Raw genomic sequence first — 21,431 nt, 5'->3', positions numbered from 1 at the left:
CTCAGACTTGCCTATGGTTTGGGGGCAGGCACTTTTTTTGTTGCACAGCTCTCGTTTATTCACCCAATAGATCCATTTTCGCTGGTAAAGGAGCTGGCGGTTTTTACTTAAAGGTTAACACCATATTGCAATGTTAATGGGACACAGACCATAACTGCAAGGAGTTTTATAAGCCAGTTCTACAAAAAGAAGACACTGTTGAGGAGAACGAAATCATCCGGGACGTATAAAGAAAATGGTATATAATTTAGATAACCTGTCGTTTATTTCAGAAAAGCCATGAATGATTTTCTGTGTGGTGAAAATACACAAGTTGGGTTCCCAGGAAGCAGGCTCAGAGTGTTCCTGAGGAAGCACCTCAGGGGTCAGGGATCCTGGGGGGTGGGGGTGGGGCCTCTGGAGCTAGAACATCCCTGCAGAATGTCCCCGCCAGAGCAGACCCTTACACCAGGTGGGCTGCCCTGGGAAGAGGCGTGAGCTCGGGCAAAGTGCTCTCCACACCTGCACCCTTGTTGGGCCCTTCGTGTTCACTGCCACCTTGACGCCCCACAACAACCCTGTGAGTCAGGTTTATTGCGTCCGCTTTACAGAGGGGGAGACTGAGAAGTAAAGTGACTTGCTCGAACTCAGGCTTGTAATTGGGGCCGGGCTGAAATTTGAGCCCCGTTCTGCCCATCACCACACCAGTGGGATGCCCACTCACTAGTTGGTAACCCGTTTCCACGGCAAACTATTCTCTGAGGAATTGTCCCCCGATGTCTCCCTTCCTGAGAAGCCCTGGGCCCTCTACCCAGAGGTCGTGGGAGCTCGCTGGAGTCTGGGGTCATCACTTGCAGATCTTGATCTCTGAATACTTGGTGGTGCTGAGGCCCTCAGGGTCCTGAGGCGTCCAGGGCCTCAGCCCATGGAAGGTGAGGGAGGCGTAATGGAGCTCCTGGTCCTCCTCCAAGGTGGGGGCAGCCATGGCTGGGGGCAGGCAGGCTAAGGGGATACCTGACGGATACTCAGGCTGGTAACCCCGAGTGGAAGCGAAGAAGGGGGTCCAATTAGGGTAATGGGAGCTGGCAGATAGCAAAGAGGATCCGCACGCAGACCTAGAAACTGAGCACTTAGTCTTTCATCTATTCATTCTGCAAACATTGGCTGCGCCCCTATTCACTCATTCATTCATTCATTCATTCATTCATTCATTTCAATAAGTATTTGAGAATAATAATGCCTGGTCCTTGGTAATCAATTGCCAGACTCCTAGAGTCCTCACAACAAACCATTAGGGAGACACGATTATCCCCATTTATCAGGTGGAGAAACTGAGGCTGAGTAAATATCCCAAAATCACACGCTGAGTTGTTGGTAGGGCCAAGATTAGCACCCAGGTCTGTCTGGCCCCAGTGTCTGCCACTTTCTGGAACAGCTGACCCGTGCCAGGCCCTGGCTCTTTGGTGGGGAACAAAGCAGACATCATCCAATACCTCCAGCTAGCTCGCACTGGGGGAAGCTGACATTATGGTAGTAGTCAATTATATTACTATCTAATAGCAGATTGTGATAGGATGCTCAGGAATGGGGTGGGTGGTGTGAGAAGGACAGGGATTTGCTCAGAACTGAATTGCCCTCAGGGACCACTCAGCATTTCAGAATCAGAGAAGTTCAGGCAAACACAATCACAAAATGATACCATGAACCTCTAAAAGCAAAAGATACTGCGCAGTAAATGGCTCATCATGCCCAAAGAAAGGTTTGACCCTTTGCCCCAGCACTGGGAGGGGACCTCTAAGCCAATGGAAGGTCCTTCCTGATGCGTATGTCTCCGTTCGCCTGGGGCCTTGGGCCACACAGTATCAGCTTGACCTCTAGAGGGGCTGGAGACCGGGTAACAAAGGTCAGACATACACGTGCTCCATACCCACGTGACCAACCCCCAGTAGAAACCCAGGAGACAAGGCTAGGGTGAGCTTCTCTGGTGGCAACAGCACTGCCCTCCACCTCTTATCACACACTGGGGCTGGGAAAAATCAGCGATGTCTATGGGACTCTGCCGGGAGAGAGACCTGGAAGGTTCGTGCACGGAACGCCCCTGGGCAGAGTCCAGGTGGCTCTCCCCTTGGCTGCTGTAATGTGTCCTCTCCCTGTAATAACCTAACCACGAACATAACAGATCCCAGTGAGTTCTGTGAGTCCTTCTGGTGAGCTCTTGAACCTGAGAGTGTCTTTTGGGGGGCCCCTGAACTCTGTCATTTTGGGGTGATCCCTCTAGCATCCTGTGGGGGGGGAGGAGAGAGAGGAAGGAGGGGAAAATGGGTCTGGGGTCCAGGAAGGGATGAGGAGGCGGGGGTAGGGGAGGGTCCAGGTGAACACAGGAAGATGGACAGACGTGAGTGGTCCTTAGCTCTGCAAGACGTCAGAGAGCAGAGGGGAGAGGGACTCCCAGGTCGCTGGCCTGGGTGACTGAGTCCATGGGGACCTGGAAACAAAAGTCTGGGGCATGACGACCATCTAAGTCATCTAGAGGGCTGTGGCTGTGGCCATCCCGGGGTGGTGGCTAGATGATATCCTGATGGACAGAGGACTCATCACTCACCTGGGAGAGGGGACCCAACGTGCAGGCGGCATCCTTCCCACCAGCTGCAGGCTCCGGTGCCTGCTTCCTGCAGATCTTCACCCTGAGGGGGAGGCCAGGACCCGTCAGCTGCCCAGCTGACTCACTACTGTCCCAGGCTTAAGAGGCTGACAGGGGACGTACAGAGCCTGTCGACTTGTGAGAATGGGCATGGCTGGGATCCCCAGTTCTCAGGGCCTGGGCGCCATCCAGGCTCCTCCGGCCGGGGCTGCCCAGGACCCCAGGGCACAGACCCCTTCCGCCCCACACACTCACCCTTTCTCCCAGGGGCAACACTCACATGAAAAAGATGAGGCAGAGACAGAGACTGAGCAGGCCAGCGACACCAGCGCCCCCGACAGTCCCCAGAACGAATCCTCCCCCAAGCTCAGGCTTCCCTGCAGGTGAGTGGGGTTTCGGGTGAGTTCCCTCCGAGCCCCAGGACCCTGGTGCTCCCTCTTCCCAAGGCTCCCAGTTCTTCAGCCCCCGACCAGCAGAAAACCAGGATTCTGCCCCCCCACACACACACTTCCTCTCTCTCACCCCTTCCCCTGCAGGCCCCAGCCCCACCCAGACCATCTTTTCTAGGACCCAGACTCCCTTCCCCTACACCTCGGCCCCCGACAGCCCTCGGACCTGGCAGCAGCAGGAAGGCGGCGCTCTGTTTCCCGTGGGCGTTCCGGGCCTCGCAGCTGAGTCTGAGGCCGGAGCCCAGCGGCCCGCTGAGGCTCAGGGAGCTGTTGGCCCAGGGCCCCGCAGAGCTGGAGGTGATGGTCCAGGAGGCGTTGCTGTGGTTCCCCTCCAGCAGCCCCTCCCCCAGCCGCCAGCGCAGGGTGGGGGCCGGCTGGGCTCGGGAGGAACAGCTGCAGTGCAGCCCCTCGCCCTCCCAGGAGCAGGAGGGGCTGAGCAGCCGCGGGGGGTCTGCGGGAGGGAGGGGAGGGGTCAGCGGTGTCTCTCCTCCCCAGGCCCCGGGCAGTCAGCCCCCAGGGGTCCCCACACTCACAGACCACAGAGAGACGCAGGGAGACGTGCTGGGAGCCCAGCGGGTTCTGAGCTTGGCAGGTGAATTTGCTTCCGTGGCCCAGCTGCACTCGGGGCAGCTCCAGGACCCCCGGCTCCCAGGGCTGGGAGGGGCCCAGAGTCCGGCTCCCCTGGGCCCAGCTCAGTGTGGCGGGAGGATTGCTGTCAGCAGCACAGACCAGGAGCAGAGACTCCCCTTCGAGGACTGGAAGAGACGAGCCATTCCCCGGGTATTTCAGTTCTGGCGGGGAGGAGAGAAAATGCGCACTCTGAGTCCAGGCCGAGGAGAGAAAATGCGCACTCTGAGTCCAGGCCGGAGGCTCTGAAGCCCGGATCCTATTTCTCTCTCCTCTCCATTTCCTCTAAGTTGGGAAGGGGTCTCCACGAGTAGTCTTGCAAGCAGCTTTATAGTGATATAACTCACATACCAGACAATTCCATTTACACACCACTTATGGGGAGTCGTGGGGTAACCATCACCACTATCAATTTTAGAACATTTTCGTCACCCCCCAGAAACAACCCTGTACCCCCCAGCTGCCTCCCCCCTTCCTCCCAACCCCCAAGCCCCGAGCCCCTGGCAACCCCCAACCTACTTTATTATGTCTCTATGGATCTGTCTATTCTGGACATTGCCTGTAAATAGAATCATGCTCCACGTGGCCTTTTGTGTCTGGCTCCTTTTGCGTCGCATGACATTTCCAAGGTTCTCCCATCTTGTGGCGCCTGCTGGGGCTTCGCTCGTGTTCATGCAGAATCATGTTCATCGCACGGACAGACTGCGTTGTGCTTATCCATCCGCTGATGGACACTGACTTCTTCAAGGTGAGCATTCTTTTTTTTTTTTTTAAGATTTTGTTTATTTATTGACAGAGAGAGTGTGTGCACAAGCAGGGGGAACAGGAGAGGGAGAAGCAGTCTCCCCACTGAGCAGGGAGCCCGATGAGGGGCTCGAACCCAGGACCCTGGGACCATGACCTGAGCCGAAGGCAGACGCTTAACGACTGAGCCACCCAGGCGCCCCGAGGCGAACATTCTCAACTACACTTCTCCTTATCTGTTCTGAAATGCTGAACACCCCTTACTCAAGTATCCAAAAGTCAAGTACCAAACACTTCAAGGCTCTTCAGGACGTGACCTCTACCTCTTCAACTCCTTCCCCCTGCCTTCCCCCTTGTCTCAGGATAAGTAGGGCATCCACATTGTGCATTCTAAAATTCACAGAGGAAGAAGGGGAGTTCAGAGCAGAGTCTCCCTTCCATGCTGACTCCCCAGGCAACAAACCCCCGTCCTCAAAAGCAACATTGATTGCCGTTTCTTGTGCGGCCTTCCAGAACTATTCTATGACAGCCTTATCTAGGAGCATTGAAAATATACATCCCCGAGACCCCACAGTTTTGTTCCTGGGCATAAAATGTACAGTCCCAGCCCTCAGAGCACTGGCACCCTCCAGGAGCTTGTTAGAAATGCAGAACCAGGGGTGCCTGGGTGGCTCAGTCGGTTAAGCATCTGCCTTCGGCTCAGGTCATGATCCCAGGGTCCTGGGATCGAGCCCCACATCGGGCTCCCTGCTCATCGGGAAGCCTGCTTCTCCCTCTCCCACTTACCCTGCTTGTGTTCCCTCTCTCACTGTCTGTCAAAAAATAAATAAAATCTTTAAAAAAGAAAAATGCAGAACCAGAGGCCCCTCGGGCCACCTGAGTCACATCTGCATTGTCACAAGATCGTTGAGAAACCTGTGTGCTCAACAGGGCTTGTGAGGTACGGCCTAGGGAAACACTCTTCTGTTCACGAGGGGAATGTTTGAAGCGGCATCATCATGAAAACTAAAATTTGTGGACAACTCAAGTGCCCATCAAGAGTGGAATGTGAGGGGCGTCTGGGTGGCTCAGTCGTTAAGTGTCTGCCTTCGGCTCAGGTCATGGTCCCGGGGTCCTGGGATCTAGCCCCGCATCGGGCTCCCTGCTCAGTGGGGAAGCCTGCTTCTCCCTCTCCCACTCCCCCTGCTTGTGTTCCCTCTCTCGCTGTCTCTCTCTCTCTCTCTCTCTCTCTCTGTCAAATAAATAAATAAAATCTTTAAAAAAAAAAAAAGAGTGGAATGTGAGGGGCACCTGGGTGGCTCAGTCGGTTAAGCATCTGCCTTCGGCTCAGGTCATGATCCTGGAGTCCTGGGATCGAGCCCCGCATTGGGCTCCTTGCTCACTGGGGGCCTGCTTCTCCCTCTCCCTCCACTGCTCCCCCTGCTTGTGTGCACTCGCTCTCTCCCTGTCTGTCAAATGAATAAAAATCTTAAAAGAGTGGAATGTGAAACTAACATGTGATACCTACAGACAAGGAGAGGCAGAAATTACAGCCACAAGCAACACAGATGAATGTCAAGAACATGAGGTGGTGCCACATCAGAATAGGGGGTCATGTCCCTTACATGACCCCCATAAATAGGGGGTCAAATCCACTCCTAGGAGTAGATCTGAAAGATCTTGAAGCAGGGAGTCAAGCAGATCCTTGTAGGGAAATGTTCAGAGCAGCCCTGTTGACAGGAGCCCCAAGGTGGAAACAACCCAAATGTCCATCCGAGGACAACGGATGGATGGATGGATGATGGTCTCTCCATACAACGGAATAATAGTCAGCCTAACGAGTGAACCGCTGACCTGCGCTACAACAAGGGTGAACCTTGATCGCGTCATGCTGAGTGGAAGAAGGCAGACATGTATTTCGGAAAATTATAAGAAAATAGAAGATACATGGATGTGTTAATTAACTGGATTGTGTGCATCCTTTAGCAGTGTAAACGTATATCAAATCTACATATATGAAATCATCACGTTATACACTTTAAATATATACAGTTTATTCATCAATTATACCTTCATCAAAAATAAAATATAGAGAAAGGATGGTAACACAGCGTCCAGTGTAGTGGCTTTCTGTGAGGCCAGATGGAAGGGGCTGAAATTGGGAAGGAGCACTTAGGGTGTTCCAAAGGTGGAGTTGCTGTTCTTTTTTTTTTTTTTTTTTTTTTTTAAGTAGGCTCTACGCCCAACGCAGGGCTCAAACTCATGACCCCAAGATCAAGAGTCGCATGCACCACAAACCAAGCCAGCCAGGTGCACCTGTTCTATTTCTTAACCTGGTTGGTGAGTAACAAGGTGTTCATTCGATGGTGATTCTTTGTAACTTGCATGTATGTGACAAATAGTCTTTACATATACTGAATAGTAAGCAGAGATCATCTGTCACGCAGTGACGGGGGGGGGCCTCCTGACTCTGCTCTCCCTGTGTGTACCCTGGCCCTCCCGGCTTGGCTTCGAGCCCCAGGCTCTGCTCTCTTGAGGGGATCTGCTCCCATCCAGCCTTAGGGAGGGGGCCTCCGGACCTACCTGTGCAGTTTCCTTGACAGATGCCAATGCTCAGGTTCTGTGGGGCATCTGGGACAGAGAGACACAGTGACTAATGGGGTCGGAGCTGGCCCTTCCCCTGCCACCCACCCCCAGGAGACACAGGAATGGGAATTGACACAGACAAGTCCTGTGTCCTCCCTGCAGCCCCTCTGAGCACCCCCCCACCCTACCCTGCAAGCACCCGAGTCCAGGCCCTGCACGCACAGGAGACGTTGAGCGTAATGGTGCTTTGGGTGCTCACGCCAACCCTGGGGAAGGTCACCCGACAGGTGAGGTTGGTTCCGTGGTCCTGAGGGCGGGGTATGAGCAGGATCTCCGAGGAGTTAGAGGCCTCCAAGTCCAATTCTGGGGCTCTGAGGGCAGCCCCTGTCCAGGAGATGGTGAGGGGCATCGCCCCATCACAGGCCCCTGGCACAGAGCATGTCAGGTGGCTGGGGCAGCCAGACTCCAGGGGCTCCTTGACCCGGATATCCGGGGTCTGTGTCAGTGCTGGAGAGGAGAGAAGGAGAGGCCGGACCCCAGAGGGGACCCCCATGTGTGCCTCTGAAACAGGCTGGGTTCACCCCAATGTTGAACGGACCATGCTCCATTCTCCCCATTAAAGATGAGCAGCAGAGGGTCCATTTCTGCCCTTGAGGACATGCTCCCCTCCCCGTGACTGACTCCTGGGGACCCTCCCTACCTCTCACATGCACAGTGAGCCTGTTACTCTTGTAAGTGTGTCTCATGAGACCTCTGTCCAGGTGAAAATAATAGTTTCCACCGTGTCCCCTCTGGGCATCCGTGATGCTCAGGGAGCAGTTGCCAGCCCCAGGATCTCCGGGAAGGTGGAATGGAAATTTGTTTTTCCTCTTTGCTTCTCTGGCTGGGTTGTTCGTGGCCATGAGAACTTCCACTTTGGGATTCTTTATCCGGTACCAGGAGCCGTAAGCGGGTGTAGAGTTGCTCCCGCCGACCCCGGGGTAGGAGAAGGAGCAGGGCACATGGACACACAGACCCTCCTGCACCGTCACCGATTCCTGCACTCGGAGCTCGAACCCCGGATCCTCCTGCGGGGCCCCTGGGGGGACACAGAGGCTCAGCAGCTGAGTCCAGACCAGCACCCTCCTACCCCCCAGGGACCCCCCCCCCCCCACCGCCGTCGGCCCACTCACCGGCCCACAGCACGGACAGCAGTGGCAACAACATCTCCACGATCCCAGGGGCCTGTCCTCAGACCGACTGGCTTCTGGACCCGCCTGTCTGTCCCAGAAGGAAACTCTAACAGGAAGCTTCTTGGGGGAAGAAGAGAGTAGTGACTGTCCATGGAAGAGGAACCTCAGAAAGGGAACCACAAAGACCTGACAAATCCCTTCTTCCCACTTCTCCTTTCACAAATGGAAGCAGCAGAGCAGAAAGGACACGGGGCTTGCCCTACACAGGGAAGGAGCCCGGCCTCGGCCCAGGTGAGGTGCTGGGGGCAGGATTCATTCCCTCATCCATTCATTCACCAGGCAAACATCTACTCCCTACAGGGGCTGGGACACAGGTTAGAACCTGACCCGCCTGACTCCCGCCCTCAGGCACCACACCTCATGTGACCTCCAAACCCAATGCCCTCTGGCTCCCCAAGGGCACTCAGTTCCCCACCAGCCTTGGGGCTGTCTGCTGTCCACACAAGCTCCCAGCTCCACAGTGAAAAGCTGGCAGGGACACAGGGTCCCCGCACTCAGAAGGGCCTCACACTTGGGGTGGGACGCTCTCTGAGGTCACCACCTCGAATACTTAATCATTTTATTCCTTCTTTAAGGGCTTTTTTTTTTTTTTTAAGGACGCAGGGCTTGACAACCCTGAGATCAAGAATTGGACGCTTGATTGACTGAGCCACCCAAGCGCCCCTAGATTTGAATTTGTGTTTTGTAACTGAAGTCTAATGGGATGAGGAGTACCAGAGGGGGAAATTGGATCCTTGGATCACACGCCTCTCCCACCCTCCACCTCCCCCATCCCCCATCCCCCGGGGCAGGTTCTCAGCCCCATTCCCACCCCCAAGCCCTACCTGGGCACAGAGAGGATCTGAGCTTTGCTGAGTTGAGAGTTGGGAGCCCCAGACACCTGTGAAGGTCTACACTGCCCACCCCCGAGTCAAACCTGAGGGGCAGGACATTAACTAGCTGTTGGGGAAGGTCATCGAGAAGATGGGACCCAGGCCACTGGAGGCACCTCACCCCCTCCCTGTGCTTGGAATGTGGGTTCTGCATGCCTTTCCTGCTCCCAGATGCTGTTCCCAGGACTCACAGCCTTGAGAACTCCTGCAGCGTGTAGGTGACTGAGCCCAGTTAAGGCCTCCCTGTACATAAGATTTAAGATTTGGAGGGCGGGTGCAGGGTCCACTGGTCTTGCTGCTGCCCAAGATAAGCCCTGTATTTAAGTTCCCTTTGCTTATTAAAACTGCTGCCTGGGGCGCCTGGGTGGCTCAGTCGTTAAGCGTCTGCCTTCGGCTCAGGTCATGATCCCAGGGTCCTGGGATCGAGCCCCACATCAGGCTCCCTGCTCGGTGGGAAGCCTGCTTCTCCCTCTCCCGCTCCCCTGCTTGTGTTCCCTCTCCCTGTGTGTCTCTCTCTGTCAAATAAATAAAATCTTTAAAAAAACAAAACAAACAAACAAACAAAAAACCTGCCGCCTACTGGGGCACTTGGATGTCTCAGTTAAGCGGCTGCCTTCAGCTCAGGTCATGATCCCGGGGTCCTGGGATCGAGCCCCATGTCAGGCTCCCTGCTCAGCGGGAAGTCTGCTTCTCCCTCTGCCCCTACCTCCTGTCATTCTCTCTCTCTCTCAAATAAATAAATAAAATTTTTTTTTTTAAAAAGGTGCCGCCTGGGGCACCTGGGGGACTCAGTCGTTAAGCGTCTGCCTTCGGCTCAGGTCATGATCCCAGGGTCCTGGGATCGAGCCCCGCATCGGGCTCCCTGCTCGGCGGGAGGCCTGCTTCTCCCTCTCCCACTCCCCCTGCTTGTGTTCCCTCTCTCACTGTGTCTCTCTCTGTCAAATAAATAAATAAACTCTTTTTAAAAATAAATAAATAAATAAAAATTAAAAATAAAGGGGCGCCTGGGTGGCTCAGTTGGTTAAGCCACTGCCTTCGGCTCAGGTCATGATCCTGGAGTCCCGGGATCGAGTCCTGCATCGGGCTCCCTGCTCAGCGGGGAGGCTGCTTCTCCCTCTGACCCTCTCCCCTCTCATGCTCTCTCTCACTTTCTCTCTCTCTCAAATAAATAAATAAATAAAAATCTTTAAAAAAATAAAAAAGGTGCTGCCTACCAACACATGCTATGACATGGATAAACCTCAAAAAAGTATGCTAAGAGAAAGGAGCCAGACACAAAAGGCCACATACTGTAAGACTCCATATTTATGAAATGCCCAGAAGAGACAAATCCATGGAAACGGGGAGTGGATTAGTGGTTCCCAGGGGTTGGGGGAGGAGAGGGTGGGGAGTGACTACTAACGGGTATAGTGTCTCCTTCTGGGGTGATGGAAAAGTTCTGGAACTGGATACAGTTAACAGAATGTATACAGAACTGTATACATTAAAATGATAAATTTTAGGGCACGTGGGTGGCTCAGTCGGTTAAGCATCTGCCTTTGGCTCAGGTCATGATCCCATTGTCCTGGGATCCAGCCCCGCATCGCTCCTTGCTCAGCGGGGAGCCTGCTTCTCCCTCTGCCTCTATCCCTCCCCGTCTGTCTCTCTCCCCGCTCTTTCTCTCTCTCTCAAATAAATAAATAAAATCTTTAAAAATAAATTAATTAAATGGTAAATTTTATCTTATGTGCTTTTTTTGCCACAAATTTTTTTTTTAGTGTAAAGAAGATTCAAAAACCAAACCACACCACAGGTCAAGAGAGACAGTCCCTGGAAGAAAGGAAGGAACTTTTTCCTGCTTTTTGTCACAGGGCCCCCACGTTTTCGTTTTGCTCTGGGCCCCACAAATTACGTAGCCGGCTCTGGCGAGAAGCTTCCAGGCTCAGACCTGCCCTGACAGGGGGGCGTGGTCACCACCGCCCAGGGGTTGGGTCCACGAGCATCTCTCTCTTGAAGAGTTGGGACAACATAGGAATTCAAGACGCATACACGGGGCCTCCCTGCTTCTCTGCAACCCAACTCCTCAGTTTCCTAGCTATGCATGTAGTAAAGAATTAGCCTGAAGCAAAGATTGGTCTGGCCTTTGCCTGGGCTCCTGGGGGAGAACCCCTGAGCTCTTGGAATGTCCTGCCTGGTAAGAGTGCCCTGGTTTACCTGGGGGCCTTGGGCCACAGCAGATGGGCCACAACAGATAGGCACTGGATCAGTCCGACCCCTGGAGGGGCTAGAATCTGAACAACTTAAGTCACCATGCAGTCGCTGCACGTCTTTGCGACACCGGGGCTGCCCTAGCAAAGTAGTACGGGCTAGGTGGCTTAAAACAATAGGAGTTGTTCTTCGGGTCCTTCTAGTGAATCATCGAACCTCAGGGTGGTCGTGGGGACCCCCAGAACAGACTGTCTCCCTCCTCCGGGGTGGGGGCAGGAAGTCAGGGGGGAGGCGGTGCCCAGCGGCCTGGGTCCGCGGGTCCGCAGACCGGGGCTCGGCGCGCCCCCTGGTGGCCCCGCGGCGGTCTGCTCGCAGCGAGCCCCAGCGCAGAGCCTGCCTCCGCCGGGAAGTTGCTGACCAGGAAAATTGCTGAGTTCCAAATCGAACAAGCCCAGTCCGAAACCGCACACAGAAAGCTTCAGTTCCTTTGCATCTGTAACCGGTTCCTCACTTAACTCCTCAACCACTTCTCCCTCAAACATGAGGGAACTTGTCACTTTTAACTAAATGGTTCTCAGGAGGTACCACAGAGACACCACACAGCATCAGCAGAGCAGTCCCCAACCCATGGCGTGTGGATCCAAGGGCATTGTGTTCCCTGCCCGTCCCTCCAGTGGCCATTGCTACTATATGGTCCACAACCCGACCTGGGCCCCGTGGAAAGAAGCCCTGAAGGGTCCCCCCCCGGGGGGGGAGGCTCTGTGGATCAGGGACACTGGGACCTCGGTCTCCGACTCAGTCACTCGGTTTGAGTCAGTTTTTCGATTTCTGCAGAGTTGCAAGATGGGCCCCTCAAACTTCCCTTCTTTCAAATCAAGTAAGCAGTTCGTTGCTTTTCCAGTAGATGAGCAGAAAGAATGAGGGGAGGGGGTGAGCCACCGGCAGGATTCCAGGGACCCAGGATCACATAGCATTGACCCGTTGTGGGTGCTGAGGACCGAAGAGTCACCCAATGCCAGGCAGCGTCCAGGAGAAGAGAAGAGCCCTAATTCTTTCTCTTCTCTAGGAGACATTATTGCCTCTGGGTCTCCTTGGCCTGACAACCAGGATCCAGTTGCCTGGATACAGAGGCCACCCTTCCTGGGAGAAAGAGGAGGGTAGAGAGCCTCCCGGGACTCACAAGGAATAACATCCAAGTGTGTGTGTGTGTGTGTGTGTGTGTGTGTGTGTGTGTGTGTGTGTGTGTCAGTCTTGCGTGTCTGCTTTATATGTATGTGTGTGTGTATATCTGCCTGTGGGTGTGCATGTCTGTGTCTCTGAGTGTGTTTTGTATACATAGGGGGTGAGGATACCTAGTTGTGCACACATGCTCAGTATTTGATATTTTTAAGATTTTTTATTTATTTATTTGAGAGAGAAAGAGAGAATGAGCAGGGAGGAAGGTCAGAGGGAGAGGGAGAAGCAGACTCCCACTGAGCAGGGAGCCCGACGCAGGGCTTGATCTCAGGACCCTGGGATCATGACCTGAGCCAAAGGCAGACACTCAATGACTAAGTCACCCAGGCGCCCTGTGCTGGGTATTTGAAACCAGCCTCAGAAGCTAATATTGAGAGAGACCATGTATATCTTGGGTACCATATTAGGGATTTGGATCATTATTTCTGGAGCAACGGGAGCCCCATTAAAGTGTTTAAAAGCAGAAAAATTGTGCTTCTAACAGTGAAAATATGAAGTGGTCCTGCAGAGCCTGCTCACTCATTAGGGAAGACTTAGCAGTGGCTGCCCCCAGCCTCTGGCTCGTTCTGCACATGAGACTCATTTCTTCCAGTCTTGGAAGGGGTACCTCCACACCTGAACATGCCTGTCAGGCTGAGCTGGGCTGGGGAGAGCTGAATCCTGAGCCCCACACAGCCTTGAACCCTGGAGACCTGGAGCTGCCCCGGGTGGGGTCAGGGCATGAAGGTGGATTCACCTGTTGAGCTCAGGTCCATCAACTAAGGACCTGCAGTTGCAGGGTCAGCATGTGACTTCCCCAGACTCCTTGCAGGGTCCTGGCTGTGGTTCCTGGGGGCCAAGGCGGGGGAGGGGCTTAGAAGAGGTGCAGAGGCCAGACATCTAGGACTATGAGATGTGACATTGCCTGGGGAGAGATGGAGGGGGTGGCGAAGGGGTAGGGCTGAGAGTGTTTCTTTCTCTCCCCTCCCACAGACAGAATCAGAAAAAATGCCATATCCTGGGCAGAAGATTCAAGGAGGCAGTGGATATAACAGACGGAATAGTGGCCCCCAAAGATGTCCACACTCTAATCCCCAGAGCCTGTGAATATGCCAGCTTGCAGGGCAAAGGGGACTCTGTGGGTATCATGATGTTAAAGATCTTGGGAGGGAGAGATTATCCAGGTGGAACTTAAATGTAATCACAAGTTTGTAAGAAAGAGGCGGAGGGAGATCTGACAGCAGAGTAGATAGGAGCATATGTGACAACGGAAGAGCTTGTAGAGAGACCGTCGGTCTGGGAATGCTGGTGGTCACCGGGAACCTCAGGAAACTAGAACCTCCAGAAAGAACCGACCCTGCCAACGCCTTGGCGTCAGCCTCGGGAGGCTCACTTTGGATTTCTGGACTCCAGAACTGTAAGAGAATACATTTGTCTTGTTTTAGCCATTACATTTAAGTTTAAACCCCCTCTCCCTTGAGAGGCTCCAGGGGAGGATCCATCTCCTGGCCTTTTCCAGCTTCTAGAACTGCATTCTGTGCCTCGCAGCCCCTTCCTCCATCTTCAAAGCCAGCCATGTGGCATCTTCTCTCTCGGGCTCTGCTTTGAGCTGCTTTTCTGTCCCTGGCCTTTGGTTCTGTGTCCCAATCTCCCTTTGCTTCCTTCTTAGAAGAATGTTTGGTGTTGGGTGATGGGCATTAAGGAGGGCACGTGTTATAATGAGCACTGGGTGTTATATGCAACTGATGACTCACTGAACACTACATCTAAAACTAATGACGTACTATATGTTGGCTAATTGAATTAAAAAAAAAAAAGAATGTTTGGAGTTACATTTGGGGCCCACCTGGATCACCCAGGATAATCTCCCCACCTCAGAATGCTTAACTTAATCCCATTGGCAAAGTTCTTTTTGTCATCTAAAAATTAACATTTACAGGTTCCAGGGATTAGGACCTGAGTATCTTTGGGGGGCATTATTCAGTCTACCACAAATGGCAATACCCATTTCAATGATGAGCAGTGGGCAGGTATTCCTCCCTTCTATCCAGGACCCTTTAAAATAGGGAAGGAGGGGCGCCTGGGTGGCTCAGTCAGTTAAGGGTCTGTCTTCAGCTCTGGTCATGAACCCAGGGTCCTGGGATCGAGCCCTGGGGGCTCCCTGCTCTATGGAGAATCTGCTTCTCCCTCTCCCTCTGCTCCTTCCCTCTGCTCCTTCTCTCTCTCTCAAAAATAGATAAATAAAATCTTTTAAAAAATAAAATAAAATAGGCAAGGAGGTAGGATGAGTTATCTGTTCTCCAACAACACTGTCTTACTTCCCCGAGGGCTATGAAACAGACAGCCCCTCTCCTTCCCGGGCAGCCAATCCACACCAGCCAGAGAGAGTGAGAAGTGATTCCACTCAAGAAGCAGAGGTCACGAGGGGCGCCTGGGTGCCTCAGTCATTGGGCGTCTGCCTTCGGCTCAGGTCATGATCCCGGGGTCCTGGGATCGAGCCTCGCTTCGGGCTCCCTGCTCCGCGGGAAGCCTGCTTCTCCCTCTCCCACTCCCCCTGCTGTGTTCCCTCTCACTGTGTCTCTCTCTGTCAAATAAATAAATAAATAATCGGGATGCCTGGGTGGCTCAGTCGGTTAAGCGTCTGCCTTTGGCTCAGGTCATGATCCCAGGGTCCTGGGATCGAGTCCCACATCGGGCTCCCTGCTCAGCGGGAAGCCTGCTTCTCCCTCTGCCTGCCACTCCCCCTGCTTGTGCGCTTTCTGTCTCTCTCTCTCTCTGACAAATAAATAAATAAAATCTAAAAAAAAAAAATAAATAAATAATCTTTAAAAAATAAAATTAAAAAAAAAGAAGCGGAGGTCACGCTATTAGGAGAGAGGGATATTTGGTAACTTCAGGGTTTGTACTGTGACCTTGTTTGTTGTCTGCACTGAGAGAAAATTATGAAATGGGCTTGTTTTTTTGTCTTATCTCATTAAGGCCAAAGAGTGCCCTTGACTGATGTTTGTGTTCTGCAAGATTGGTTTGTGTGTGTGTGTTTTTTAAGATTTTATTTATTCATTTGAGAGAAAGAGAGAGTGAGAGAAGGAGCATGATGGGGAGGACGGGAGGGAAGGGCAGAGGGAGAAGGAGAAGCAGACTCCCTGCTGAGCAGGGAGCCTGATGCGGGGCTCGATCCCAGGACCCTGGGATCATGACCTGAGCTGAAGGCAGATGCTTAACCAACTGAGCCACCCAGGCGCCCAGGAAGGATCCTTTTTGACCTCTTCCAGCCTCTGGTGGCTGCTAGCAACCCCTGGCTCATGACGTCATCACTGCCCTCCCTGACTCTGTCTTCACATGGTGTGTCTCCCCGCACGTCTGTCTCTGTGTTTCTTTTTCTTCTTGTAAATACACCGGTCATCATCGGAACCAGTTACGTCTGCAATGACTCTATTTCTTTTTTTTTTTTTTAAGATTTTTTATTTATTTATTTGAGAGAGAGAGAATGAGATAGAGAGCATGAGAGGGGAGAGGGTCAGAGGGAGAAGCAGACTCCCTGCCGAGCAGGGAGCCCGATGTGGGACTCGATCCCGGGACTCCAGGATCATGACCCCGAGCCGAAGGCAGTCGCTTCACCAACTGAGCCACCCAGGCGCCCTGCAATGACTCTATTTCTAAATAACTCACATTCTGAGGTTCTGGGGAGGATATGAATGGAGGGGAGCCGTGGGTTGTGGGGGGGGGAACCAGTATGCTTGATCAGATGGCCATCAGGAACTCCGTGTGAAGTCACGGTGAACGTTCAGGGCAAGACCTCGGAGCCGCAGATGCAGAAGACAGGGCACTCGGGGTACCTGTTCGTGCAACTGGCCAGTGCATTCTGACCTCGTTAGGTCCCTTCTCTGAAGGGAGGGCTGAGGCCACGCCCAACCTTGCTTCAGAATTCATCACAATTCTGAACTGAAGAGGCAGGGCATCTCCATGGACTGCTACTGGCACTTCACTTTTCCTCCGTGTTCTTATTACAACCAGGATGTAGTTCATTATATGAAAATGATTTATTTACTCGTCGAGCTATTCCACTGACCCAGACACAGGGTCTCACTCTGGCTCCATGCCTGAGTCCACTACTGGCCCATGTGTGGCTGGGCCCTGGTCTCTGCTGGAGGATTTCACTCTGGGATTTGACTGCCCTCCACCATGCAAAGGGAGCTGGGTTTTTACTCCTGCAAGTGTAACGCAGAGGAAAAGCCCCTGGGCTAGGAATCGGAATCATTGAACTCAACTCAGAGATCCTCCTAGAGCTTAGAAACGGGACTTTGTCAATTCATTCATTACCCTGCTCTGGTCCTCGGTTTTTCTTACAAATGGGAATTTGTAACAATTGGTTTACAAACATACCAAGCCCCTTCTAAGTGCTTTACAAATATCAATTTGTGGGGCACCTGGGTGGCCCAGATGGTTAAGCCTCTGCCTTCGGCTCAGGTCACGATCCCAGCATCCTGGGATCGAGCCCCTCTAACGTTCCCCCTTGAATGTGCTCTCTTGCCCTCTCTGTCAAATAACTAAAATCTTTTAAACAAACAACAACAACAACAACAACAAAACACAAATATTAACTCGTTTCGTGCCCACGACAACCCTGTGCCGTGAGTGTTATTCTCCCATTTTATAGTAGAGAAAGAACACTGAGGCACAGAGAGGCTAAGCAAGCTGCCCAAGGTCACACAGCCATCTGGAGGCGGGATGGGATTCCACCCCCGGCTGTCCCGCGCCACACTTGTCTCTAAGCCCTGGGCAGGGAGGCGCCCCTGTACTGGCGGGGTCGTGACTGGGGGTTCTTGTCTGTCCCCCTCTCTGGGATGCGAGCTCTCGGAGGGGCGACTCCGTCCAGCGCACAGAGGGAGGTACTGGATGATCACTGCAGAACCAAGGGAGGCGTGGGGCTCAGGACTGCCGCATCCCTTCCCGACCGCCCGAGCCCTCCCTCCGCGCTCCGCTGGGGGAGCTGTATTCGTGTCCAGGGTCTCCGGCCCCAGCAAACGGGATCCTCGGGGCGACACGGGACCAGGAGGAAACCCGGGCCTGGACGGTCAGACCGAGGAGAACCCGCTCGCGGCGGGGCACGCGCGCCACCTGGCGGCCGAGTCCCGCCAACACAGCGCCGCCGGGAGACCGGGAAGGTTTGCTCTGGGCGAGGTGGGATCGCGTCTGAAAGGGAGGTGCTCTCGGGAGTGGTCCCGGCGGGGGGTCTGGAAACCAGTGCGAGGCTGGGGGCCGTCTCCCAGTGGCTTCCAGACTTTTCTGACCGTCATGCACAGTAAGAAATCATTTCACATTAACATAGCTTCAGGAAACACCCCCCGTACAGCATGATATTTTTTATTCTCTTCCTATCTCTAAACACTGATCAGAATATTTTCTTTCTTTTTTTTTTTTAAGATTTTTATTTTTTATTTATTTGACAGAGAGAGACACAGCGAGAGAGGGAACACAAGCAGGGGGAGTGGGAGAGGGAGAAGCAGGCTTCCCGCGGAGCAGGGAGCCGGATGCGGGGCTCGATCGCAGGATCCTGGGATCATGACCTGAGCCGAAGGCAGACGCTTAACCGGCTGAGCCACCCAGGCGCCCCTGATCAGAATATTTTCAATCAATTCCTGGGCTCTATAATGGGTACCCTGCTGCCTCATTTTTTCCCCAGCTCACACAGAAAGTTTATGATGGAACAAAGGTTAGCACCCAGGCTGGACTCCCTCCAAACCCAGGGTGATCTCTCTCCATGTTTGCTGCCTCAAAGGTCCGTGCTGGCCATCCCCGCCTTCCAGATAAGGAACCTGGGCTCAGAGAAGCAAAGACACCTGTTCAAGGCCACACAGCTCGGCTTTGCAGGGCCAGCCTCTGCCTCGCTTCTGTAGGAGAAAAACCACTGAACGCTCCCAATTTCCCTGTTGGGTAAAGCTTAATTTAGTCCTTTCTCTGTTTCAGCCAACATGAGTGAGCTACACTGGTCGCCTGTTTTCCCGTAATATACAATTTAAATCACGGACATTAAAAGCTTAGGCCTAGGGGCGCCTGTGTGGCTCAGTCGTTGGGCATCTGCCTTCTGCTCAGGTCATGATCCCAGGGTCCTGGGATCGAGCCCCGCATCGGGCTCCCTGCTCGGCAGGAGGCCTGCTTCTCCCTCTCCCACTCCCCCTGCTTGTGTTCCCTCTCTCGCTGTCTCTCTCTCTGTCAAATAAATAAATAAATAAATAATCTTAAAAAAAAAAGAAAAGAAAATGTACCATCAGTTCATACTAAAATTAAAAAAAAAAAAAAAGCTTAGGCCTAAAATTGCAAGACTTCATATGTAACAAAAGGGATCTGAGATGGAGATATGCAGTCTGTGTCTCTTCTCCATTGTTCTCAGAAACCATCCCACTTAACTATACGTAAAGGCAACAGGTAAAATACATCGGCTTTTGGGCAGCAGTTGGCTGGGACTAGCTCAGGGCAAAGTCCAGAGAAATGCTAGAACCTGAGACAGGCGTTAGCATGGAAATGTATTGCCACGGGGCAATTACCTGTGTCCAGGTAAACTTGAACTTAGGCCTTGAGATTTGCCTTTGTTCCTGCCAAGTAGCAACCACCAGTCAGGGGTGCTTCAAACTAAGTTCAAGCTCTGAGGGGCCCTGACCCTCAACTGTGAGTGCCCAGCATGGACATCCCCAGGAAGTCTCAGCTACAGACAGCTTCTCAGAGAAGTATTTTTTTCTACTTTTTTTTTTTTTTTTTAAATCTTGCTCTGCTCCATGCCAAGAGATGAAAGAGAATGAAAAGTCTAGGGTCACCCAAGTGGGGCATCTAAAAGAAAAACCTCATCACGATAAACTGGGGTCCTATATGAGTTTCCTAGGGCTTCTGAAACAAAGTACCACAAACATAGTCACTTTGAGCAACACAAAGTTCTCTCGAGGTTCTGGAGGCCAGACACCTGCAGTCAAGCAGTTGGCAGGACTACTCTGTCCAAAGGCTCGAGGGGAAGATACCTGCTTGCCTCTTGCAGTTGCTGGTGGCTCCAGGCGTCCCTGGGGGTGTGAATGCATCACCCCAGTCTCTGCCTCTGTGGTCACATGGTCTCTCCTCCCTCCTCTCTGATGGTTTCTGTCTTCTGTCTCTCATAAGGACACTTGCCATTGCATTTAGAGCCCATATCTCTGTTTTTTGCAAATACAGTCACATTCATAGGCTCCCAAGGGTTAGTTAGGACATGGGTGTATCTTTTGGGGGGCCATTATTCAACCCACTACTGACCCCAAAGACTAAAACCATCAAGGGTGAACAAGAATTAAATTCACTCCTCCAGCACAGAATCGCAAGCAACAAATAAAAACAAATGGGGGTTGAGGGGAACGTGAAGTAACTGCCCCATGGACATGGAGTGATGGGAATGTTCTGGAACTAGATAGAGGTGGTGGTTGCACAACACTGTGAATATACTAAATGCCAGTGAATTGTTCGCTTTAAAATGGCCAATTTTATACTATGTGAATTCACTTTCATAAAATGAAATTCAGACCTGGTAAGGAGAGACGTTATTAGGGTTATGGCAAGGTGGAGGAGGGCTCAGGATTCCGGGGAGTGGGGGGGAACAATTCAATTTAGGTTTGGTTAACAAGCATTTTGCTCTGATGAATCAATGGGGACAAAACAGTTCAGCTAATCATTCATTCAGTCCTTAAGCTGAAGTCGTTAAGACCTTCAGCTCAGGTCATGATCCCAGGGTCCTGGGATCGAGCCCCGCATCGGGCTCCCTGCTCCGCGGGAAGCCTGCTTCTCCCTCTCCCACTCCCCCTGCTCGTGTTCCTGCTCTCCCTCCCTCTCTCTCTCTCTCTCTCTGTTAAATAAATAAATAAAATCTTAAAAAAAAAAAAAGCCTCCAGGAGATTCTGATAGACACCCAATTTTGAGGACCACTGAGCTGGGAGCAACAAGATAGAAGTACCTGGGTCCATGAATGACCTCAGGAGACCAGCTTGGATATTTACATGAGAAAATCAATCTTCTGTCTTATTAAAGCCTCTGTTATTTGGTCGTTGGTAAATCAAATCAATATCTTAATCAATGTATTTAAGTACACCGCTTGATTTTTTTTTTTAAGATTTTTATTTTTAAGTAGTCTCTACGCCCAACATGGGGCTCAAACTCACAACCCCCAGATCAAGAATCGCCTGCTCTGCTGACTGAACCAGCCAGGTGCTTTTGATTCTTTTTTGAATTAAGAATTTTAGGGGGTGCCTGGCTGGCTCAGTCAGAAGAGCCCACGACTCTTGATCTCAGGGTTGTAAGTTCGAGCCCCATGTTGGGTGTAGAAATTAAATAAAAACTTAAAAAAAAATTTAGGGGCACCTGGGTGGCTAGGTCGGTTGAGTGACTGACTCATGATTTTGGCTCAGGTCATGATCTCGGGGTAGTGAGATAGAGCTCTGCATTGGGCTCCACACTCAGCACGGAGTCAGCTTGGGATTCTCTCTCTCCCTCTGCCCTTCCCCCCCACACTCTCTCTCTCTCTCAAATAATAAATAAAATATATTTTTTAAATTTTTTTAGAAAGAATTTTAAGGGCTCCTGGGTAGCTCAGTCAGTCAAGCGTTCAACTTTGGCTCAGGTCATGATCTCAGGGTCCTGGGATCAGCCCTGTGACAGACTCCCTGCTCAGCACAGAGTCTGCTTGCCCCTCTCCCCCTCGTGTGCTTGCACAAGTGTGCACGTGCACACACACTCTCTCAAATAAATAAAATCTTTATTTTTTAAAGATTTTATTTATCTGTCAGAGAGAGAGAGAGCACACAAGCAGCAGCAGGCAGAGCGGGCAGAGGGAGAAGCAGGCTCCCCGCCGAGCAGGGAGCCCGATGCGGGACTCGATCCAGGGACTCCAGGATCATGACCTGAGCCGAAG

The 21,431-nt window shown here is 52.4% G+C and overlaps 1 protein-coding gene across 4 annotated transcripts; it reads right to left on the bottom strand.

The window, feature by feature from the left end:
• Positions 1–252: 252 nt before the first annotated feature.
• On the bottom strand, positions 253–8,282 carry SIGLEC11 (sialic acid binding Ig like lectin 11). Of its 4 annotated transcripts, none has more exons than XM_027617294.2 (9): positions 8,178–8,282; positions 7,706–8,083; positions 7,228–7,512; positions 7,003–7,050; positions 3,603–3,860; positions 3,236–3,520; positions 2,901–2,997; positions 2,582–2,663; positions 253–1,009 (listed from the first exon to the last, which is right to left on the bottom strand). In XM_027617294.2, the coding sequence occupies exons 1-9, from the start codon at positions 8,209–8,211 to the stop codon at positions 827–829; spliced, it is 1,650 nt and encodes a 549-aa protein (XP_027473095.2). In that variant the 5' UTR covers positions 8,212–8,282; the 3' UTR covers positions 253–826. The 4 variants fall into 4 exon arrangements, with proteins under 4 accessions (XP_027473095.2, XP_027473096.2, XP_027473097.2 ...); XM_027617295.2 differs by having other exon boundaries at positions 3,603–3,824; XM_027617296.2 differs by having other exon boundaries at positions 853–993.
• Between the last annotated feature and the right edge of the window lie 13,149 nt (positions 8,283–21,431).

This window comes from Zalophus californianus, chromosome 17 (genome assembly GCF_009762305.2).
Source record: "Zalophus californianus isolate mZalCal1 chromosome 17, mZalCal1.pri.v2, whole genome shotgun sequence".
NCBI classification, from domain to species: Eukaryota; Metazoa; Chordata; class Mammalia; order Carnivora; family Otariidae; genus Zalophus; species Zalophus californianus.
This window is presented reverse-complemented; position numbering and strand designations above follow the sequence as displayed.